Source organism: Biomphalaria glabrata, chromosome 9 (assembly GCF_947242115.1).
Source record: "Biomphalaria glabrata chromosome 9, xgBioGlab47.1, whole genome shotgun sequence".
Lineage (NCBI taxonomy): Eukaryota > Metazoa > Mollusca > Gastropoda > Planorbidae > Biomphalaria > Biomphalaria glabrata.
In genome coordinates, this window is record NC_074719.1 from 6,452,607 (window position 1) to 6,479,023 (window position 26,417).

A 26,417-nucleotide genomic window follows, 5' to 3' on the forward strand; every position below is an offset into this window, starting at 1 on the left:
AGATTAATTTACTTACCATTTAATATATATACATATTTGGCTATACTAGTACACAAAAGTTCTGATGATATTGGTACACTGTATTAGTATGTTTGCAGAGTTTGATCAATGTATTCATTTACTGTGATGTTACTATGAACAAACTATTAATTACAGTTGTAGAAATCTAATTCAGAATGCAATCTAAGCATAACATTAAAGCCCTATGATACCTCTAGAATTTATTGTAGTCTTGTTGCCACTATATTTATGCTCTGAGCAGCCAGTGATGCATAGAAACGTCTCTTTTGTTGGGATAAAGGCAGCAGTTTTATTTTCTAAACTATGTATTTGCATGTGCCTTCTTTTATCTCCCTTCCCTTTAAAATTGTTTCACTGTTAGCTTTTAAATAGTGTGCCCAATAGTTAGAGGATTTAATTTTAATTGCTGTTTTTTTTTTTTTTTTTGGTTGTGTTTTTGTCCATTTTTCTTATTACGACTTAAATACTATGTTTGGTCTCATTTTTCTAAGTTACTTTTTGTTGTAGTAATTAGAGCTTCTTTCTACTCAATTGTTTTCAGTTTCCATATTTGAGCATATTTCATAATCTTTTGATTGTACTGCCTGGTCTTGCGGTTTGCGCGCTGGATTGTCGTTTGAATTTATTGATGGTCCCGGTTTCAAACCCTGCCTGTTCCCATCCCCCGTCGTCCTGCGGGAGGTTTGGACTAGGAAGTAAACCATCTTCAACTCTGAAGGAACATCCGAAACATTTTACAAACACTTTTACTCATTTTCCTTCAATGAGTCTTAGAACTATTTAAGTTAATATGCATATGTTATATTCAAAAGATTTTAACGAGTTGACTAAACACTAAGATCTATAGCTAAGAATGTTCAAAGAATTACTTACATAAAATTTCTTTACTCTCTGTCTGTCAATATTCTAGGATGTTTAGTCATTTACTGTCATAAAGTTTTAAATATGATAGGATGTTTAGTCATTTGCTTTCTAGGTAAAGTTATGAATACAAATATTAATGTGATGAGATAAGATAATCATTTACTCCCTAGTTGTTTATGTACTTTTAAGTCACTGACTCTCTAAATTTGTTGTGGTGATAGATATTTAGTCATTATACTGTTAGACATAATGTTAGAAACTGATGACAATATTTGATTGCACATTCACTCTCTAAAAGTTGTCAAGTTATCTTTTAGTACTATGCATGCTTATAGTAGTGAAATACACAATTAAATAATGCCACTGTTAGTGTACATATCAAAATATGCTAAATGATACAGGACTGTCTTGATCTAATCCACTTTCTTAATTTTTGTTCTCATTACATCTCTCTGTAGCTATTCATATCAAGTTTTTCATTAGCAAGTCATAGTGTGCTTAGAGTCAAGAAACTGCAATCAAAGCTTTCTATAGTAAACTAAGAGTTTGGTTTTCTTATATTTCCATTGCTACATATATGTGTGTTTGACCACCTATTTGGATGACTTCAATTTTAAAACTGCGAATTTAAGTCCACGGAAGGCTTGGCTTTAGACATGTAAAGATTGTTTTTTTGTGTACATATATGCTAATATTTGACAAATATGCTATACCTAACTCTTACCCTTCATCTTATGTTACCTGTATGAATTGATAGTTGCCTTAAACAGTGCTAATAAATGACGTCATTCTATCAAATGACTGACATGTCTAGAGTTAATTAAACACTCACTTTGGACATACAAGTACTGACTTCGGTTTCTATTAATGGTCCTTGGTGTTGAATATTTAGAGTATAAAGTGATTCTACGTTCATTATTTCTATAGCATTTGTTGTGATCTAGTTTTGATTTCAGTGAGCCACGCAAGTTGAATCAAAAGTCATCCTCCTAATAGTTTCTTTCTACACAACCATTGTTGCTCTTACAATTTGTTCTTTCTATTTGTATTAGTAACACTGAAGTTTGTTGTGAAACTTTAAAGCTAATTTAAGGAAAAAAAAAGAAATTAAAAGACTACTAATAAATTGTTCTTACTGCAAATGTCATATCTCCTATTTAATTTCAGATTGATATCTGTTTATTGTCATAATTAAATTTGCCAATTGATTTCTGCACAGTTTTTTGTTGCTTTTATTTCTGTTGGGTTAAATTTAAACTACTTTTGAATAGCACAACAAATCAAATAAGAACATAGAACTAAAATGTACCTTGCTTAGGCCAATAATAGAATATGCATCCTGTGTTTGGGACCCCTCAACTCATTAGGGAAACATAAAGAAACTGGAACAGACACAAAATAGAGCAGTGAGATTCATAACAAATGAATGTTCACAGTCGACTAGAGTAACACCTTAGGTAAAGTCACTAAATTTAGAAAGCCTTCAGGAGAGAAGACTTTAAAGTAAAGTTGCAATTATACATAAAACACTGAACCATAATCTTTAAATACAAAAACAAAATCAATCTAAGTAAATACTCAAAAAGATAAAGGCACATTCATCATTCCATAGTAAAAAAAGTAAAGTTCCCCTTTCAGACCTAGTGGTCTATAGGGCAGATGATATAAAGGTTATCTGATTCTGTGGCTTACAGTCAACGAGGGTGTCATGTAGCCAGCACAACGACCAACCGCGTTTACTTTTCCCCAACTAACGTCAGGTACCCATCAGAACTGGGTGGACTCAGAGGCGCCTGAAGATCCTGAAATTAAAAATCTCAGACTTCACAAGGATTCGAACCCCTGACCCTGGTTCAGTAGCCAAGCGCTTTACCACTCAGCCACCGCGCCTCATCGTTTGATAACTTAGGTTAAATTTGTACAAATGATCCTTCTTCCCTAGTGCTATTAGAGCCTGGAATGGGTTGCCTGAGCCAACCAGAAAAACCAGTGAATTTAAGTCATTGGTTAACATGCATGACACATAGAACATAATCATCTTCTTTTTGGAAGTAAGGTCTGTATGATATAAGATAAGCATGCACTGTGGTCCAATCTCTTATGTGAACTTGAGGGTAGGGAATCTTGGAGAAGATTTCCATGCTATAGGCGCTTGCTTAGCAAACACAACTCAGCCCCTTGACTGGTAGGCACGCTATTTATGTCACTCAGCCATAGTTATAATTCTAAAAATCGTCAACATTCAAAATGAACAGTGGTATTTAAGCACATCGTATGACTCAAAGTGGCTAAAAAGTGTTCACAAATTTGGCAGTGGAGTCCAATTATGAGAAGCCTTTTAATTTAGATTTATGAAAACCCCTTTAGCATTATCATGATTATATTATTATGCCTTATAATTATTATTTTTTTTTTTATGGAGAAGAAGAAAAGTCACATTTATAATTAAGAAAATATAAACTATATTTATATCAGACATCAAGTTGGTACTTAGAGAATGTTAAGCTCACATTAACACAGCAATGTACTTCAACAGCAGTTAACTATTTTTAATAACACTATGTGCTGGTAATCATTTTATGTATTATTTCAGTATATTTTTTTTTCTGCCCTATTAATACAATCTTTATGCAAAAAAATATTAATGGATATTTTTTTAGCTCTATTGTTAGGTACTCAAATTAATATAAAATTTGATGTAAAATAAATAATTATAATGACGCGTAGGACGTAATCCTCTTCTATTTTGAAGTAACGTCTGTATGATATAAGATAAGAAGATTTATCATTCATGTAATGGTGAAATCTGTGTCATTTTACCTTTTGAGAAATGATCTTTTACCTTTGCAACTTCTCATGTGAAGTCAATCCTTGATACACAAGTTGGGCATATATAATCACCAGTCACTGTTGCACTTTCATCCTTCTTACTACTTCTGGTATTTCTGCAATGCAGGACCTTCCCATACGATTGTAATTCATTACTTGGATCTATCCAGTGCCTCTTTTACCCAACAAAATAGTGCGAACAAAAATAGAGCTGAAAAAAATATTTGTCCTAGCACCCAGCTCTTCGAAGCACTTCCTCATTGGTTATTTTATTTTGCCGTCTTATTTAAAAAATCCGCATTAAGCATCAGAGGTGGAAGACTTTTTTTCCTGCAAAAAGTAGGTTGACCATGTTTCACTACCGTATGGCACAGTCGTCATCACACAGGTCCAGTAGACTAAGGCTTTTGTATTGGTACTACTGGTAGTCATCAAGGTATTGTCCCACATTGTGACGATTGCCTTGGCTATTTTGTTGTTGATGTCTTTATCATAATTATCATCATTGGAGATGATGGAGCCAAAAATAGAAGAAATGATCAGCGAAATTCTAATGCATGGCCATTAATGGTCATGTGAGCAAAGGCGAAATAAATATCTTTTTATCATTAATGAAATTGGAAAAAATAGGGGGGGGAAAAATTTAGAGTTTCTGGCTAGACACTGAGAAAGGCAGACTGGACAATTTAAATTACAGCTTGTCTTAAGGGACTGCACAATATTCACTTGGAAAAACAAGACACTAAACACTAAAAAGCCAAAGTGTTTTACATTGTTTATTATTGAAATATCTCTTGATGGTTTATCAAAAATATTTTTGTTGATAAAATTAGATTAGTATTAGATGGAAAATTTCAAGTATGTTTTGTATGGACAAATATTTTTTTTTTACAGTTCAAAATGTGTAGGATGTTAAGTCAACATTTCTTAAAGGATATTTCTTTTACAGTTCAAAATGTGTAGGATGTGATGTCAACATTTCTTAAAGGATATTTTTTTTACAGTTCAAAATGTTTAGGATGTTATCAACATTTCTTAAAGGATATTTTTTTTACAGTTCAAAATGTTTAGGATGTTATCAACATTTCTTAAAGGATATTTACTTTTACAGTTCAAAATGTGTAGGATGTTAAGTCAACATTTCTTAAAGGATGTGATGCTAACATTTCTTAAAGGATGCTAACAAGTTCATATTGAAAATCTACATTCATATTGTCAATAAAAAAAATAATTATTGCAACTTTCTTTAGAAAGAAAGTTATCTAAAAGCAGCAGATAGAGAAATCTATTCGATGTCCATGGTTAAAATGAAAAACATAATGGGGAAGAGGGTGGTGGTGGTGGATAAAATATTTATATTATCGATAACCACTGACCACATCAATTATGTTTGTGTGCCTGAGAGAAAAGTCACTTGACCATTATAAAACATAAGTAGCTGGATGCCAACTTGATGGACCACATTAAGAAAAGCTATGGACAGCAGTAGATTATTCAACCAATTCAACTTCTACTAATGAACCTTCTACTTCAGTTTGTGAAAGAACTATGAAGGCAGGAAATGGTTAAGACACGGTAACAGTAATTTTGAAACAAAATTGAACAGCAACATTTCAGTCACATACAGTGATCTACTTGTCATAGAGGAAAATGCCTTTTGAGGATTGAACAAAAACAAACTTTAGTTCTTACAATTTTTAATGGCTTTTTTTTTCTTTCTAACAGTTTCAAAATTGAAAACTAACATTGCCAACTATTTATTCAATTCAACACTACTAATATAAACAGTAAATAATAGGAAAAAAATGTAATAAAAACCAAATACTAAGGGTAGGGTAACTTTGACCAACTTTGAACTTTTTGAAAATTACATATTTTGGCCAAAAAATCTATAAAAGTTATTAACTTTTTTACAAAACAAAAAACAATTATTAAATTACAAGGGAAAATAATAAGTAAAATTGAGAATATCATAAGTATTTTATGACAATACGCTAAGACCTGTAAGTGAAAGAAAAGATCCCTATAAAAGACAATAGTACAACAAAAAGTTTAACTATAAATGCAATCATCGCAATAGTATGTCTTACTGTTTTCCAATATGACAGTTAGTGTGTTTCTATTGATAACTTAGTGTTCAGGATGAAAATAGAAATCTCTAAATAGTATCCAGTTTCACTTACAGAACAAATAACAGCATTTGTCTTTTGTAATTCAAAGAATAAATACCAATACATTGTATCACAGATTTTATCATGAACTCATCAAGTCAACACAGGAAATCTAGCCACACTCACAAAGGACTAGCTGTTCAATAAAGGCACAGAAGTGTGTAGCTAAATTTTGTAGGCAATAAATGAACCAACAAACAAAGGTTGTCTTTATAACCAAGAAAACTGGCAAAGGATACACAAGTTATTCATAACTTGTCTTTTTAACAAAGAAAACTGGCAAAGGACATAGATGTCATCTGACAAGGATATAAATGGAAAAATAGTGTCCCAAACTTTACAAAAACATCATACACCTGTAATTGGTTACACTTTTTTTTTCTTTATAAATGACAAGGCATCCTGAGTGCTGGGACTATTCTGGGTATGCAAACAATAGATTAGTGGGTAGCAAGGATAGAAAACAGAAGAAAACAAACTTGGAGCTAATGCTAAGTTACATGGGTTTATCAACTCTGGCACCACATGCAATCAGCCTTGCATGGGTTTATCAACTCTGGCACCACATGCAATCAGCCTTGCATGGGTTTATAACTCTGGCACCACATGCAATCAGCCTTGCATGGGTTTATCAACTCTGGCACCACATGCAATCAGCCTATCAAGACAAAGATGAGATGATAATTGTTTAACTTGGTTTAAGAAGGAGGAGCTGATAGGATGGAAGGCAGTAGTACAGTTGTAGTAATAGTTGAAAAATGTAAGATACTTGGAGAAAATGGACTAGAAGTACATTTGAAGTGTAAGCCAGAGTGTGATAAGGTATGTGAAGTATTAGACGTCTATAAAAATATCAAATTGGCTTATTACAGTCACAGGATAATATCACAGCAGACTGGCCACAGCTTGTCACTTATATTTATATATATACACATGTGTCCGTACAAATGAGCTCATTATCACCACAACCTGTTGTTGTGTCTGGCTGCTAGTGGACTTGTCATCCTCTGGTCCCTCAGGACACCCATCACAGTCCATGAGCTGTTTTGGTTAGAAGGGTGAGCAATAAGTGTTGAAGCAGAGGGCACTGGTTCATGTGCTGGCACTGGTGAAGGTCTATTAGAGAAATGAAAAACAACAGTTAATTTATCTTATGCATTAATCACGTTCGAAATAGAAGATAATTATGTCCTAATTTGTTCATGTCAAGACTTAAACTCAGCTTAAGTCATCCATTTTCCTTGCTGATTCAGGCAAACTATTCCATGCTCTAATGGCACTACAGATTAAGGAATACTTGTAAGAATTTATCCTAGCATAAAGAATAAAAATGTGCCATAAATGTTGTGCCTTTATTTTATTAGGTTATGTTTTTGTATTTTTGTGAGTGATGGTTTAGTGTTTTACGTATTATTACTACTTAACTTCATAGTCTTCTGTCCTGAAGATATTTTGAGCTTTTAGTGAGTGTAACTGATTTACTCTGAATGAGATATTATAAGTTGTGTATACAATAGTTGATATAGTTCAATACAAAAATATCTTTTAAAAAAACTGGGCTAAGATAATTAAATCGGAAGAGTGTAATGATGCTCTAAAACACAGCAGTCACAAAAGAAGTAAAGTCCCCCTTTCAGACCATGTGGACTATAGGGTAGATGATGTAAAGGTTTCTGTGGCCCACAGTTAACAAAGGTGTCATGTGGCCAACATAATGATCAATAGCCTTTATAATAATGTCAGTTACCCATTTAGAGCTGGGTGGACTCAGAGGCGCCCTAAAGTTTTTGAAATTAAAAATCCCAGTCTTCCAAGGATTCCAACTTGGGACCCCTCCGTTTGGAAGAAACCAATAGCTTTAGCATTCAGCCACTGCCCCTCCTGACTTATTACAAATCTGGGAGATCAGTTTAATTCCAATTATCAGAAGCCAGGCATAATTTACACTTTTTTTAAAAAAAGGATAAAGAAGGAAAAAAAAAATAAAGCAAATTTAAATTAAACAGAATTTCACTGTGAGTAAGTTTGTATTATCTGCAGTTCATTGTATTAAATCAGTTGTACTGGTAAAGGCAGAGTTTTACATAAAATCCATCTTGCTGTTTAAACCTCTTATATAATTTTTGAGTGAAACATGAACATTCATTTTCTTTGCTATTGTTGTTTTAACATTCACAATTGTAATTAAAAATATTCCCAATGCTAATAAAGATATATTATTATATCAAAGGAAAGGAAAATTGAAAATGATAAATTTTAATATATCAAAGAAAATTATGATGTACATGGTATAGCAATAATGAAAGGATATTATTTAGCATGACTTAAAGATTTTTAACATCATTTCTTAGTACAAACACAAAGCCTACTCAACTTGGAACCAAATCGTGTTATGAAAGGTCAGTTAGAACAAATCAGGGATGTAAATTAAGTAAAGTTCTTCTTTCCGACCTTGTGATCTATAGAGCAGATGCTGTTAAGCTCATCTGTTTCTTTGGCCAATGGTTAATGAGCAGGGTGTCATGTGGCCAGCACAACGACCAACTGCCTTTACTTTCCACAACTAAAGTCAAGTAGTCATTAAAGTTGGGTGGACTCAGGCGCACCCTAAAAATCCTGAATTAAAAATCCCAGTCTTCACCGAGATTCAAACCCAGGACTCCAAGTTTGGAAGCAAAGCGCTTCCCACTTTTCATGGATGTCATGCTATTCAAAAGGTATAACCACTAAAAATAAGTAACTATGATGGCTTGTCGTAGTCTTTGAACACAAATTCATTTATTCAACCATTGTAGGCTCTCCAACATAACCCGCCTGCCTCTCCCCCAATCTCTATGTCTCAATCTCCAATCCAAACACATATTATACCACTGACCTATTTAAATATACCATGTGTAACGGACAAGTACACAAGGAAATAACTTACGGGTGAATGCAGGCACACACTCACAACATGATACCATTCACAACAATGGACATAAGCTGCAACCAGCATCAAATATGTTTCAAATAGAAAAGAAACTCAATTCTTCTAATATTACAATGATTTAACAAACCGGTGCGCATGATTTTAATTTTTAAAAATGGAGTTTTCTGGGAAGAACAAAAATTAGCTAGGGGGTACTGTTACTATAACTGATGTAACTTTTTTATTTTATTATCAGATCTAACATATTTGACCTTATTTTTAAGGAAAATAAATTGGCTACAAAAGTGTAAAAAAAAAATAATTTCTTTCAATCAGCTTAAACTGTGAGTATAGAAAAAAAATATATTAAAAAATTCAGTAAAAAATTGATATATGAAAAGATTTACGGTACGTGACGTTTTGGCGCCGCCATTTTGGCGCCGGGACGTTTTGGCGCGAGCCGTTTTTGCGACGGGACGTTTTGGCGCGAGATATCATTTGACGATAATTTAATAAGCACGTAGCTTTTTTTAATGAGCCCTTGAATTCCAGAGACTTAGGTAAATAACCATGGTGTCTATGTATACTTAACTGAAAGTATTTTGAGAAACATGGTACATGTATTTAGTTTTACTTATTATTAGCAAGTGTTTGGTATTGTTAACTGGAGATACCATACAGTCATTAAATAAACCAATGTTAATGTAAACAAATAATTGCATCAATTTTTAGTCTATCATCGATTCATTTTATTTTTAATTTTAAAGTAATATCTTAAAAAACTTTTTTTAAAATAAAAGTGTGCCTCTTAATAAACACACATTCACAAGTCAAAATGTTTATTAAAGAAAATGATGTGAAAAACAAACACACATTTACATTTAGTACATGAAAAATATGTCTTAACACAAACACTCATGCAAAACATAGAAATGAATAATTCTTTTAAAAGAAATAATACAATAAACGTACATAATGTATTTCGCACCAAAACGTCCCGTCGCCAAAACGGCTCGTGCCAAAACGACCTTCGCGCCAAAACGGCGGCGCCAAAACGTCCTGCTTCGAAAGATTTAAGCTTAGGATTCTACTTTTAATCCATAAATATTGACAAATCACAAACTTTAACACTATTTGTCACTTTAAATTTAATAAAAGATGAAAAAATGCACTAAGAAATTTAAGTATTATTTAAATATTTTGGGTCACGTGGTATAGACTAAAAAGCGGAACCAATAAGACAATTTTGTCAATTTAAAAAAAAGACTTGGTCCAATATTCTATTTACAACCAAATCAAAGAACAATCACTCTCACATGTGGGAAAAATAAAAAATAAAGAGAGAAATAAAAAGTTTAACATTAAAAAGATATATATATATATATATATATATATATACCGGTATATAGCGAAACTAATATTATATACCAAGTTACTTGCTAAGAGTAACTACACACTGAAAGTGTTAAAAAACCTTAAAGCTCCCTCCACCACTCCACCCCCCACCCCCACCTAATGTAAAGTATGATGTAAAAATATGAGATCTTACGGTAGGTTCAAATGTCCATTTCTGCCTTGATATGTGCTGTGCAAGTTTAGAAAGTTTTGGTATCTGGCTGGAGAACCGTCATGGTGTGGGAAAGACGGATCAAGTTTAGCTAAGAATAGATTTATATTATATAAATACATGAAAACAGGCGTAGCTTTTGATGAGTGTTACTATTGTTCAACATTAAGTAGCAAAAAAGTGAATGGTCATAATGTTTTAGTGTTGTTCTAGACTTACAACATTTAAATAGCATTAGGCTTACAGTTTAAAAATAAAATTACTAAGACTTTAATTTTCTGATGGTTACATTTTCTTGAAATCTTCATTTCCAGCTATAGTTATATAATGTCAGGATTTAAATATGGTAACATTTTGACTTGAACTTTTTAAAAATGTATGCTCAATAAATGTTTTTGGTCAGAGAATAATCAAGTTGGCCTCATAAGGGTGCTGTCAAATTATCTATTTTCTGGTCTTTACATTCTTTGGGCTTCTTTTAACATATCTTCAATAAATCATTATAATGAAACCATTTTAATAAGTTTATCTAAGATGCACAAACAAACAAAAAAATTGAGCTATGTTTCGGGATGGTTTGTTAATTCTAAATTTAAAAACTTACAGATGTAATTATTTTGACGACCACTAGGAGGTCTGTGAGTTACTGATGATATGTTTGGTAACTGGTGGGAGTTGACATCTTTGGGATAGCGAGGATCTACAATGGGTGTAGAAGAAGTATTACTGTTAGCCTCCTGGTAATTATAATTTACATTGCTAATTCCTGTTCTTGATACAGAAGTGTATGAATTTCCTCCCCTGTCATTTTGATATGGTATGTGGTCTTTAGGAAATCTTTGATCAGGGTGAGCATTTTGCTCTTGTAAAACGTCAGACCCTGCATCAAAGCCTCTGCTGAGATTAGGATTGTTTCCTTCGTTAGAAGTTGTGTGTTCCCTGGAGGGGGTGTAGCCCCTCGTTGGTCGAGAGTTGATGTTAGTCAATGAGCTCACTCCATGCCGACTGTACATCTGCTGTCCAGCTCCCATGTGACTTAAACAAAAAAGAAAGAAAACTTTTCCAATCAGTGTTCAAACATATGTAAGTCAGACACACAATCAGTGTTCAAACATATGTAAGTTAAACACACAATCAGTGTTCAAACATATGTAAGTTAGCACACAGTGTTCAAACATGTAAGTTAGCACACTATCAGTGTTCAAACATATGTAAGTTAAACATACAATCAGTGTTCAAACATATGTAAGTTAAACACTCAATGAGTATTCAAACATAAATAAGTTAAACATACAATCAGTGTTCAAACATATGTAAGTTAAACACTCAATGAGTATTCAAACATAAATAAGTTAAACATACAATCAGTGTTCAAACATATGTAAGTTAAACACACAATCAGTGTTGAAACATAGGTAAGTTAAACACACAACCAGTGTTCAAACATATGTAAGTTAAACACACAATCAGTGTTCAAAACATATGTGAGTTTAACATACAACTAGTCATAAATGCAAGTGAAAGAGAGAAATTTAAATATTGCTTTCATCAGAATATTAATTGCTAAAATGGCAAAAACTGTGTTCAATGAACTAAGGAAGTACCTCTGTAACTGAGGACGAGAAGATAACCCTGACACTGTCCAGCTGTAATCACCATTCTGTATAAAAGAAGAGAATTGACTAGAAGAATAGGGCATTTTATCTTAGCTTTTCGAATTAAAATGTTAGCAAAAAGGTATCTTAAACTAAAATAAGATGTAATGTTTTGGTCATTGATCATTACAATTGATCATTACAAAGCATACATATCAAATCTATATTAACAATTACAATCCTTATGGAATTTTATTGCATAAACGACTTAACAAAGGAACACAATCCACTTTTTTTTTGTTATCATATCTAAGGCCTTTTTTTTTTCAAGCATAGTTTACTCTTGACAGTCCGACAGTTACAGGACCAAAAGAGTGTGAGATTTTTAAAAAATGTTGGATTACCAGAGGTTAGATGTACTTTAAACAATGTAACCATATAGCAAGAAAATTTTTATTTAAGATGTAATACTGTATTCTTTCATGTGTACAAGTGTAAGCCAAAAAATTTATTGATCTAAGAAAATACAAAACATATAATTTTAATTTTTGAAAAACTGTACATTCTCATATATATAAAAAAAAAAAAAAAAAAAAAAAAAAGTAAAGCACCCCTTTTAATCTATGGGGCAGATGATATAAAGGTCATCTGTTTCTATAGCCAACAGTTAATAAGTGTGTCATGTGGGCAGCACAAAGAACCAACAGCCTTTACGTACCCCAAGCCAAGTGACTTACTACTCAGCCACCATGCCCTGTTTCACATGCTGTACTTAAATATTTAAACCTACTACAATAAAAAAATCTACAACAGACGTAAATTACATGAATTTACTTGTGTCCTAAGTCAGATGACTGAGTGTATCAGATGACTGAGTGTGTCAGATGACTGAGTGTGTCAGATGACTGAGTATGTCAGATGACTGAGTGTGTCAGATGACTGAGTGTTTCAGATTACCGAATAATTCAGATTACTGAGTGTGTCAGATTACTGAATAATTCAGATGACTGAGTGTGTCAGATGACTGAGTGTCAGATGACTGAGTGTGTCAGATGACTGAGTGTGTCAGATGACTGAGTGTGTCAGATGACTGATGTGTTGGACTATCTAGAACAAAACTGTATTGATTGCATGATTAATTGAGTCTAAAACAATAACAATTACAAGTCATAGATAAAACTCAATAAATACTTACTGTTTGTTCTTTGAACATATTTCTGTTCAGTGTTTGATTCAAGTACTGGTTCTGATGAGGAGAACTAGATATCCTAGGTTGACTTCTGTGACCTTTAAAAATATAATACATTGAGTTTATTTCAAATTCATGGAAAGTTACAGTTTAATAAGATAATTTCCAACCAGCATAATTATACTAATTCATACTAGTAAAAAAAAATGTATAAGGTGATAAGTCAAATTTAAGATTCTCTATAGACATGCTTTCACTATCCCACTTTTCTGTCAACAAGCAAACATTTGTACCATTCAACAGACCAAACATGCTTTCACTATCCCACTTTTCTGTCAACAAGCAAACATTTGTACCATTCAAAAGACCAAACATGCTTTCACTATCCCACTTTTCTGTCAACAAGCAAACATTTGTACCATTCAACAGACCAAACATGCTTTCACTATCCCACTTTTCTGTCAACAAGCAAACATTTGTACCATTCAACAGACCAAACATACTTTCACTATCCCACTTTTCTGTCAACAAGTAAACATTTGTACCATTCAGCAGACCAAACATACTTTCACTATCCCACTTTTCTGTCAACAAGCAAACATTTGTACCATTCAGCAGCTCTTTCGTCCAGCTTGTCAGTACAATAAGAAAACATTGCTGGCCAGACAAAACAAACACTTATACTATCACAAAAAGTGTTTACTCTGTTGTCTTGACAAATTTAAGATTCTCTATAGTAGCCTACCTGATGGTGGCCTGGAAATTATGCTGCTTGGTCTCCCATTTTTGGTTCCTAAATAAAAAAACAGGTAATACTTCAAAGTAAGGTTTGAGTGCAGCTATGGTATGAACATATTTAATTACTATCATTTTAATGTTTTGGTATTTGTAATGTATGGTACAATTGTAAGACGAATTTTTGCAAAGATCATAAAGTTATATAATTATCATAATTTTTAAAAAATACTTGTCTCTAACAGGCTAAGAAATACAAGAATACAAACATTTTGTTATCAGCATTGATTATCTGACTTTTTAGTTTAACAACAACTATGGACAAAGTGAATTATGTCAAGGAATGTTACAAAAGGCTGACTGATGCGCTCCATGGTCATGGCAACTTGTGAGCATGTGAATCAATGACTCTCTCTAACTGCAGAATTAAAGACAAGGATCCTAAACATGGAGTCAAAATACTACATTCTAGATATCATCTACAATTTTAAAGACAGCATCACAAATGGAGGATATCCGAAACAGGATCACAATGGCGATGGGACCCAATGATGACCTCTGACCATTGTCAAAAAATGCAAGCCAAGTATGTATGGTCATATTACAAGATCCACAGGGCTCACAAAGACCCTGTGACAGGGAACAGTGCCAGAGAACAGAATTAGAAGCAGAAAAAAAAGGCAATGGAAAGACAATATCAAGTAATGGACAGAAAAAGACTACTCCTAGAAAGACAGTGAAATGTAGAGATCATGTGTGGTGCCCCAACAATCCTAAAGACTTAGAGACAGGTGAATATCAAGTGAAGTTATACAATCATCCTAAATAAATGAAGTAGACATCTACCTGATCTGTTGTTAAAGAATCCTTCAAAAATAACAAAATTATTGACTTGAGGTATAATATTCTGGAGGCCATAGTGTCGGCTTAAGAAAGATAAAAACTTAGTGGAAGGTCTGTCTATTGCCAAATGTTGCACTGGAATTCCTTCATTCTGTAAATAATTGTAAAACTATTACAAAAAAAAACAAAACAAAAAACAATGTTGGCATGTATAAGATCTATGCCTTTTATTTTATTCCCTACTGTTAAACTTCACAGCAGGTGGGATTTCTAAAATAGCTCTCATGATTTTCCTAGTAGTTTGACAGTTAGTCTATATCTTTGGGAAAAAAATACCTAACTGGCCACACAGGGAAAACTCTGGTTTAAAAACTCTGGTTTGACCATTAAAATTGTTCAATATATAAAGGTCATCTGTTTCTGTTACCCACTTTTAACCCTTAAAGTGCTGAGCTGTTTTACAATGAGCGCATAACAAATGGAATTACAATTCTGATGTTTAGAGGCTAATATACCACACGCATTTTAAGGGTTAACAAAGGTGTCATGAGGCCACCACAATGACCAACTCCCTTTTTATTTTTCTCAAACTAATCTCAGGTACACATTCTTGTTGAGTGGACTCAGGGGCCCCCTAAAATCCTGAAATTCCAAATGCCCTCTTCACCAGGACTTAACTTGAGACCCCTCAACTTGAAAGCCAAGCACTTTACCACTCAGCCACTATGCCCCCATTGCCTTAATATTAACATAACCTATTAATAATAGTTTTAACAATCATAGCAAAAGAATCATTTCAATAATTCATTTTATCAGACATAATTTTAAAAAGGAGTCTTTTTTGCTAAGGGAGATCAATTCACAGAGGACATGACGAAAGCAACTTTCAAATTAACAAAAAAAAAAAGAATTTTTAATATTATCCTCAACATAAAGAAAATTATATATGTGTGATAATGTACTAATTAATTTTTTTTAGAAATCACTTTTATTATTCAAAAGACAGATTTTGTTTTGGTTGACCAAAATTTTTTAATTATTATTTTTTTTTTAGAAGATTTATAAAATTGTTATTAGATAAGCAGCGTAATTGATACAATTTAGAATATATAATTGCGGCTCATATTGACCACTCAGAAATTGATGCCAGTGAAAAAATATTCAGTAAAGGGAAAAAAAACTTAAACTCTAAGCACTCATAACCTACCATCAGCATGTATTCAAAAAGTTTTTTCCCACAGCCTATCCTCTGACGAGACTCATGGACATAGAAGTCAAGAACACAGAGAGGCTCCATTTCTTGTTGAATTTTACTGTGGTTATAGACAAACAATTTCTTGCATCCCATCTTTAGAAAACCCACCACCAACCCGTGACTGCTGCAGGAAGATATAAAAAAAAAAATATAATAAGATGTTCTTTTCTAAAAGTGAATTTTGCTAGACTAATTTGTTAAAATTGTAATATCAAAAAATTTATAACTATAAATGACTGTATTTAGATACTTTATAATCATTTGCAATAATTTGTGATGGCCTACTTATTGCTCTGCACATCTTTCATTATATAGAGTCTATGGTTTGAAATTTCCATTTTTTTCCCGGTAGTGATTGGGCCATGCAAGCCTTGAGCCTATAAAAACAAACAAAAAGTATTAAATGTGGTTTAATACATCAGCTGAACAAATTTGACTTAAAATTAATACAATAATGAAAATAATAAAAGTTATAGCATATTTTATAGAGATCATAGATGTATGGTGCATTCATAACAGATGCCTTTATGCATTTTATTCATTTTTCTTTTTTTTTTTTTTTTAAAACTAAGACTAAGAATGCATTATTGATCTTTTTTTGGAAATTTATAGACATTCACACTTATAGAACAAACACAACATAAAAAGTTCATTGAGTGACTACAGATATCTTGATCCTTTCTCATATCCTAGTCAATGAGTAGCATCAATACAGTCTGCCAGAGCAAGGAACGAGTTTTTATACTGTTCAGTTTAAGTTTGGCTGTTGTCTTCTAAGATTTGTCCAACTTTGCTGAGACATTTTGTTCAAAAAGTTTGTCTAAATATGATAGTGTTGAGTGTGTGTGTGTTGTTTTTTTCCTCTTTTTATAAGGTGTCTATGAAGAACAAGGCACAAAAGTTTAGATGAAACATTGTTTTGCCAAGTTATTTCATATGTTAGCAGATTTAGCATTCTCACGAAGTCAAAATTGAACAAGATCTTATGTAGTTTAATTAAAGCTGTTAAGTTTGTATAGAAAAAATAGTCAATGTGCGATTTTCTTTGCCAGAGTTTCAGGATAGACTTGCCAAGAAAGCTTGTTGTTTCTAAGACTGTACAATTCAAGTGATGACTAAAGTTTTCAGCAGAAAATAACTTGAAGCAAAGGATGAATCCTACTAGAAGTCCATATCACTAACTTTTATGAATTGTTTGTTTTAAGCAACAGAAAGATATAACAGAAACTATAATTAATCTTCTACATCTAGTGTTTGGTTAAAAATTTGTGTTTATTCAAGATTTCAATAGAGACATTTACAAATCTGATAAGTATTTTAACTTGTTATAGATTACAGATATAAGGTTAGGGTTAGATATCTCAGATATCCACCTTCACCCATTTACTTGTCGGTAGAGCCATTTTTCTCAGCCTTAGTATATCTAACGCTGGATGGCTGCCTGGTCCTGCGGTTTGCACACTGGACTGTTGTTGGGACTTATCGATGGTCCAGGGCTCAAACCCTGCCCGCTCCCATCCCCGGTCGTCCTGCGGGTGGTTTGGACTAGGAAGTAATTATCTTCAACTCCGAAGGAACATCCGAAATTAGTAAAACATTTTACAACATTTTTTACAACGCTCTAAATTTATACCATTTAATAGAGTTCATGGCAGAAAAAAGTCCTTCATTTTTAGTCCAAAATAGAACTACATCAAGAACAAGTAAATCTAAATCAGATAACGATGTTGAAATAGTTTTCATAAAATGCTTACAAATCAAGACATTGCTCCTTCATTAGATACTAATTGGCAGTTATTTCAAGAAACTTACTTTGGCAGAAGCTTCTCCCATTCTGTCTATGACCTCATACAGCATACTTTGAAGTTGCCTGAATCCAAACCTGAGAAATGACCAAAAAATTAGTTTAAGAATTGCAGGCCCTTGTAAGAATTATGGTACATTATATTTTGCACAATAAAATATATTAAAGCATAGTAATTAATTGTTCTTCGTTGCCAAATACAATTTATAATAATGTCCCCCTTACAGTATTTGTGATTTATGTACTTCTTCTTCTTCTTCTTCGTTCTCATTGTTATGTTGGAGTGTTCAGATGACTAGACCAATACATGAGATGAACTGCGCAGTGGTTTCCAAATCAGGGAGCTCTCCATATAGTTTTCTTTCTATTGGGGTGATTTGGGGCCAATGTCTTATACGGGCCTCTTGGTAAAGAGAGCAGTTTTGGAGGACGTGGTCGGCATTCTCTGGTGATACTCCACATGGGCAGATTTCACTGGTTCCAATTTTGAGCTTCTGTGATTTAAGTACAATTTTGGTTAAGTTTCAGACATTCTATTCATTCAGAAATGCACAGGATGGATGCAGGCAGGGTTGGAACTTGAGATTATCATGATTACTGTCTGAAGCACATACCACACGAGCATGGTACGGAAGAGTAGAAAAAAAATCATGCTTGTTAACGATTGCATCTCAAAGCAGCTTCAATCAAGCAGAGACATTTTGTTTTTTCATCTTTCATGCCTGTAGCATGGGAAGTGCGCTATGGTCCAATTTCTTTTATGGACTAGTGGGGGGTATCTGGGAGAAGGTCTCTATGCTGCTTTTAGGTGCTTAGCTAACACAACTCTGCTCGAGTTGGGATTCAAACTCAAGCCCCCTTTATTAGGTGACCAAATAGCCAAGTGGTTTAAGCCTCTCAGCCATACATCCCACCAATATCACAACAGTGCCTAGCACTGAAAGTTTTTGTTGCGTAGTTGAAAACGAATGACTTACCTGTCACTGACATTTTGTCTGCATATTTTGAGGCTGCTGTCCACCTCTGTTATCTCTTCAGGAAGAATGCTATTGACATTAAAGGAAAAATCCATTCCACATAAAGTTGGGCTTCACCACATCTAGAGAGCAAGAATGTTTTGTATTGCATTCATAAATACTTTGTGTTGAATACGCAAGAAATAAATATATTCTGTTCATCTTAAGCAGATGTAGTCAATCCATAATAATTATATCATAAAAAGTTAGCAGTTATTACAAAGTTTATATAAAACTATAGCTAGTTAATTAACTATTGGTACGGGTGATTAATTATTTTGTTTGGTATCTTGAATAAAGGAAAGAAATCATATTTGACAAATGTGGTGGTATAAATTGAATTAGTTCCCTTGAGGACTCGAGCCCTGAGTGGATATGTAAACATTCACCATTGTTTCCTTCCCATTTTACTAGTGGTCCAAACAAGTGATAGGATCATAGCACATTGAGAAAGTGATAGGATCATAGCACATTGAGAATGCTAAAACCTTAAACAAAAGTAATTGGTAAAAATATTTCTATTGCACAGATTTATATGTCTAGGTCATTTATACATATAATTACATGATTGATCCAAACTAACTGATACAATTACACTTAATATAAGCTTTGTTAAAATGTATAAAAAGTATTTTTTTTAAATGTTTTTCTTGTTTGAAGATTTGTTTTCAGTCTTAACATCAATCATATACTTTTTAAAATTAACATCCTACAACTTGCTACAACAACTTGCTACCACATACTGTCTTTCTACCCCTATTATACTTAACCAACTTACTATACCTTTACTAGCTCTCCTAACTGACTAATCTCTCTCTCTCTCTCATATGAGAAGCGTGGTCGAGAGGCCAAGTGCACTTGAACTTGGTTTGGCTACCTAGAAGGGGGCTCGAGGTTCGACACCCGACTCGGGCAGAGTTGTGTTTACTGAGTGCCTAAAGGCAGCACGGAAAACCAACTCCTAGATACCCCCTTCCCTCCCCCCCCCCCCCCCCCACTGGTCCACAAATGAGATTGGACCAAAAAGCGCTCTGAGCATGCTATAAGCATGAAAGTAGCGCTATATAAAAGCTATAATAATAATAATAATATGATCTCACCTCCTGTCATACCAAACTCATGTTCACTATTTACATTTTCACACTCTGTGTTCATAAAATTCACCAAAGAACAATAAGGTGCAATAAGTTATAACTATTTTGACTGTGACACCAACCTTAGCGTTTACAATGTAAGAAAAGGACTTTTAAAACAGTAAATTAAAACACTATTCAAACTAATTCAGGGCTCACAAAGATCTTCCTTCAAGGGACAGTATCAAGAAGAAGAGGAAGACAGAGGAAGTGATGGGAAGACAACATCAAAGAATGGACAGGCCTGTCAATGAATGAAATTCTTACCAAGGCAAAGGCCAGAGAGGAGTGGACAGTTGACAGATCTTGTGTGGTTCCCCGATGGTTCAACAGACTAAGGGATAGCTGAGGTGGTTGAGGTGAATCAAAATAAAACAACTATAGCTAGGTGACTTTTCGTCATTCAAACCCATAACCATTATGAAAACATTCTGAAGCGCATTCCAGAGGTCTAAGTGTAATCCATCCTTTTGTCTAATACATCTAAGTACTACAGGATTATAGTTCCTAGCTTTGGACTTAATTTCACAAGAAGATTATTAAACTAGCATTAATTACAGATGCATCACACTTAACTGTCCTTTATTAATTGTAAATTTAAACCATTTATGTAACCAATAGTCTAATCCTACAACTCCATTATTATTTATATATCATATAAGTGTTTCCCAAACAGGGTTCTGCGGAACACTAGTTTTCCATGAGGCCTCATTAGCTATTCCATCAACTATTGGAGTAATTAACTAGTAGGCCTGCATTGAGAATTAGATCTAAATGTTTTGTTCATTTTTTTTTGTTGCTTTACATGTTTTGGATGTTCTTCAGAGTTGAAGATAATTTACTTCCTAGTCCAAACCTCCCACAGGATGATGGGGGATGGCAGCAGGCAGGGTATGAACCAAGGATCCACAAGACGGTCCAGTGCCTATACCACATGACCAGGCAGCCATCCATTTCTTAAGTAATAGCAAATAATAAAATAAAAAATGATTTTATTAGCGCTTCTTAGTTATGGAAAAACTTTTTGAACATCAATAAAAACTTTGCAATGATGTAGAATCTGACTCTGATTTAAAACAAAGATACACAGATCAACTATTCCATAAATTCTAGTCAAGCTTGTCTGAAGCATACACTACCACAAAATTTGATACTTTACTTCAGCTTCCTACAACCTATTTGTGTGGAGCAGGATTTAATATAGAAACAGGTTTGGCAGCATTACAGATATTAGAATTCAGCTAATCAATATCATCCCTCATATCAAGAAGTTATGCTCTTCAAGAACACAATACTATCATAGTCATTACACTTTATTTTAATGTTTATGCCTGTATTTCAGTATATTTTTATTATAATTTTATATTTCAATATAAATACTATAATGCTAAATTTAAGTCCAGTCAAGACTTTCATGTTAATTTGAGACGTAAAGTGATTGGCTGATTCAGGCAACCTATTTCTTCTTAAAAGAAGATAACTAAATTTTATACATATTGTTATAAACCTGGTGGTGGCACAGATGGGGGTAGTGGTGTGAGTGTAGTTAGACGACGCAAATCGCCCCAGGCCAGCGCTAGACGAGCGGTCAACCGTGACGAGTTACGACGGTCAGCCGAGTCGTGTGTCAACAGGATGGTTCGGGAAGGATCGACGTCGTGAACAGAGCTCAGTAGCGTCACGAGAGTTGTAGTCATCTGACCACCTAGAAACATCGAGCGGCGTTCTGTCCGGTTCTAGAAGGCCAGTAGGGACCCTATATAAAGAGCGGCGGTGTCGCAGTCAAGTCGGTTCAGAAAGGAGGTTCACGACAAGAGTTCAGAACACGGTCGACTACAGCACAGTTCAGCGGTGTGATTCTGTACGGAGCATTACGACGGTTCAGTGCGGAGTACTATCAAGTACAGTTGAGACGAACGGCGTCTTGATCTTGGTTTGTGATCGAGTCCAACACAACGAGCCTAGTGTGTGAAGTCAGTCCTGAACTGTTGAACCCAGTGCAAGTCCGGAATGAGACGGAGAGGCCGGTGCAAGAGTTGATACGGCGGTACGGCTATTAACGGAGAAATATTTGTACAGATTACGTGTTGCCAATTGTACAGTATTGGCTGTTATTTATTCAACTATTAAAGTGTTACGTTACTTTGGAGCCCTGAGTTGTCAAGTTCTTTAAGTTGGTGGTGTATGGTGCAGTTTACAGAGAGCCTGGATAGTGAGATTCGTAACAATATCTATATGTCAATCTGGTGTGCATGTTTATTAGAGATTGAGTCATTGATTTTCCTGGCTGATTCAGCCAATCTGATCCATGATCAAATATGGCACTAGGGAAGAAGGAAACAAATAGTATAATAGTGCCTTTGTACAGAGGCATAGTAAGGAAGCCAGGGGCCTGGGTTCAAGAATATGTTGATTGTCACCTCCCCTCCTCCATATGACGAATTAGTGTGTGAGAAGAAAATTCTAGTACCTTAGTTTGTATATAATAGTCACGATAGTAGCACAAAAGTTCAACATTTTAGGGCCCCTAAGCTATAGCTTATTGTTACCTATAGGTTAATGCTCCCTGGCACCATGGTTGTTACACCAAAGGCTATAGGCCCTTAAATGGTCGTGGGCCCTTCGCACTCTGAATGCTACGCCACTTTGTATACACCACCACATTAACTTTGCCCCTAGGGAGCATGACCTAAAAACTTTAAATGTCTGTCTAGATCTATTCTATAGATTAGGGCCTATATATATATATATATATATATATATATATATACATATATATATATAGAGAGAGAGAGAGAGAGAGAGATCCATATCGAACTACAAGTTATAAATCTAGCAGTAGATGATGGCTGTCCCATTCCAAATTTAAGACTTTTGCTTATTCTCTCATACATATAAATTATTATATAGTTATATTGACATTCACATTGTCAGACCTTGAATTAATGAATTGTATCTATTTAATTTACAACAATACTGGAATACTGACTTGTTCACACTTATTCAAAACTTATTGTACAGCTACATTTTTTCATCTTACTATCACTAGATTTAGATCTAAACATCTAAATCAGTGGTTCCCAAACTTTTTTGTCTCGTTTTCGGTAGACCCCCATGTTTAACTTGCAAATTTTTTCAAATTCATCAATATTTTTAAAAAACTGATTTCTATCCGTAGTGAGTTGAAAAGTGAAAAAGTAATTTAAAACTACATACTTAGTTCTATAGATCTATCTTTTTTTTTTATTGATAAAATTCAAATTGAAACCAATTAAAATAAAAATTAATATGTATTGCTGGAATCACCAACCACACTGGAAATGTCATTTTTCAGATTTATGATCCGTTGCTATGGATGTAATAATGTAATAAATGACCCCTGTAATAATTTTTGCTAAACATTACTTACAAAATTATTATTTAAATAATTATTGAAATTAAATACAATAATTTTTCATTTGAATAGCAGTATAAATATTTTAAGGATTAACTAAGTAAGATACTATTCATTAGTGTATGAAAGTATTGAAAGACAAGCTTAAATGATATCTATTATCGTAGACCCCCGTGGACATCTCATAGACCCCCAATTTGTTTTTTCACTTTCGTAGACCCCTTGGAAGTCTTTGTAGACCCCTGGGGGTCTATTATATAGACCACTTTGGGAATCACTGATCTAAATGATATCTAATTTAGTAATCTAGACTCTATAGAGACGTGAACCATAAGTATACTACTATATTATAATAATATTGCATTTTGTCATAGTCACATATGGTAAGATTAAAGATAATCTCTAGATAGTAGATCTAATTTTACTTTTTCTAGTATAATTTTTACTTAAACTAGTGTCTAGATCTATAACTTATAGTTAAAGTGATAAAAATATCATTATCATGTGCAGTGTTCTGGAGTCGAACAACAATTGAATGGTTGTTAGATTTATCTAGATCTATAAAATATATTAGAATAAACTCATCATTACAAATTAGATTCATTTCAGTAAACTATTTTCAGAATCAATGATTTATCATTTTTAATTTATGATTTCATTTTCGAATAGTCAATAATTCAATTGGCCTACACATTTCAATGAAAGAATTATGAATAAAATAGATTTAGGATTTATATCAAAACCTAGATCAAGATTTTAAATTATTGAATTATATTATTGACCTAGAACTTTTTTTTTTTTTTTTAGATCTCTAGTCAGTTAGCATCAGATTTCGTAGGTCGACAAACACAGCCATGTTTACTTCACCAAGGAAAACAAAGTAGGATCGCAGCAAAGGTTTTGAATCATCGAATCAAAGATTTATATAATTATAAAAAAAACTGTTAGATATATTGACGAAATAGATCATGCAAATAAAATATACATTTTTAGTCATAAAACAGTTAACAATGACTATATCTTTGATACATTTTATACATCAAGCCTTATTGTTTGAAACACAACTCGGGAGCAAATTTAAAGGGAGATAATAAGACTAAATTTATGACCCATTTTGTTTGTTTGTCTTCTGCTGTTAATATTACATACAATGATCTTTTCTAGATTTAGATTTAGATAAAGATTGTGTTACCAGGCACCTATATATATACCCAAAGGAGGACAAACCCTTACAAAGAAGGGAATAAAAAAAGTACACTTAAAATCTGGAATATATACATACGCCTATTGAAACGTCCTTGCGAACGCCGGAATGGAAAGAATTGAGGGACTTCTTATGGTCCGACAGTTTCGCTGGGCAGGGCACGTATCCCGTATGGGAGACGAACGTACGCCAAAGGCAGTCTTTTTTTGGTGAACTCTCTGTCTGTCTGGTTAAAAGTTTGTACACGTTATTTCTTTAACACCCAATCTCGGATCAAATTGAAATTTTGCACAATTATTGCTTTTAATTGACACCTCAAGAATCAATAAAAAAAAAAAAAAACAGTTAGTTAACCATTGGTAATTAATAATTTTGTTTGGTATCTCGAAAAAATTGTTGTGGTGGTATAAGTTGAATTGTTAACTTTGTAGGTTGCCGCTTTAATGTAACAAACAATACATAACTATACATTCTCCTATAGCCATAAGCACATCAGAGTGGTTAGTATGTAAAATTCATCCAGATTTCCCCAAATTGATGAAATTATTTTAAAAAAAATCAAGCAAAACATTAGGGTTTATTAAAAGATTTTTTAAAAAATCAAACAAGAACTTACACTTAAAATGCTATTTAACTTAAGTTAGGCCAATTTTAGAATATGCATCCTTAGTTTGAGATCCCTCAACTCAAGAAAACATTAAGAAACTGGAACAGACTCAAAAAAAGAGCTGTGAGATTTACAGCAAACAAATATTAAAATTTGATTAAAGTAACATCACTAAACTTAGAGACACTTCAGGACAAAAGAATAAAAAGTAAAGTAGCTATAATACATAAAACATTGAACCATAATTTACAAATAAAAAGAACTAAATCTCATTAAATACTCAGAAAGACACAAAGATATAGGCAAAGTTCTTATTACATATGCTAGAACAAATTTGTATAGGTGCTCCTTCTTCTCTAGTGTCTTTTTTTTTTCTTTTGACGGATGCCTCGTAACCCTAGATATAGATCTAGATCAAGAATTTATGTGCTTTGCGATTCATTTATTTTTTTAAACAAAGAATTGTGATAAACAATATAACAAAGATCCTGAGAGTTTGCTATGTTACATAAACTCGCACGCAATGCACCAGGTCATACTTGTCTCCACTCACACCTAATGCACCAGGTCCTATTTGTCACCACTCAGACTTAATGCATCAGGTCCTATTTATCACCACTCACACCTAATGCATCAGGTCCTATTTGTCACCACTCACACCTAATGCATCAGATCCTATTTGTCGCCACTCATACCTAATGCATCAGGTCCTATTTATCTCTACTCACACCTAATGCACCAGGTCCTACTTGTCACCACTCACACTTAATGCACCAGGTTTTTGTCAACACTCACACCTAATACATTAGGTCTTACTTGTCACTACTCACACCTCAAGCACCAAGTCCTACTTGTCACCACTAACACCTAATGCATCAGGTCCTACCTGTCACCACTCACAGCTAATGCACCAAGTCCTACTTGTCAACACTCACACCTTATGCATCAGGTCCTACTTGTCACCACTCACACCTAATGCATCAGGTCCTACTTGTCACCACTCACACCTAATACATCAGGTCCTACCTGTCACCACTCACACCTAAAGCACCAGGTCCTACTTGTCACCACTCACACCTAATGCACCAAGTCCTACTTGTCACCACTAACACCTAATGCATCAAGTCCTACCTGTCACAACTCACACCTTATGCACCAAGTCGCCAACCATAGAAGACATAAAATGTGTCCGCCGTGGTCGATTTAGATTTTCTTTTCGTCATCTATGTCTGTCTTCAGCAATTTTATTTCAGTCTCAAATGTGCATCCCGCGGCCTTTGTA

At 33.7% G+C, this 26,417-nt stretch overlaps 1 protein-coding gene across 1 annotated transcript; it reads right to left on the minus strand.

Annotated features, from left to right (window-relative positions):
- Positions 1-4,476: 4,476 nt before the first annotated feature.
- LOC106059355 (alpha-tubulin N-acetyltransferase-like) lies at positions 4,477-24,195 on the minus strand. The gene is made up of 12 exons (XM_056042769.1): positions 24,107-24,195; positions 18,759-18,880; positions 17,790-17,859; positions 16,263-16,354; positions 15,930-16,101; positions 14,726-14,873; positions 13,890-13,937; positions 13,151-13,242; positions 11,965-12,020; positions 10,965-11,395; positions 10,343-10,451; positions 4,477-7,001 (listed from the first exon to the last, which is right to left on the minus strand). The coding sequence occupies exons 2-12, from the start codon at positions 18,851-18,853 to the stop codon at positions 6,845-6,847; spliced, it is 1,470 nt and encodes a 489-aa protein (XP_055898744.1). The 5' UTR covers positions 18,854-18,880; positions 24,107-24,195; the 3' UTR covers positions 4,477-6,844.
- Between the last annotated feature and the right edge of the window lie 2,222 nt (positions 24,196-26,417).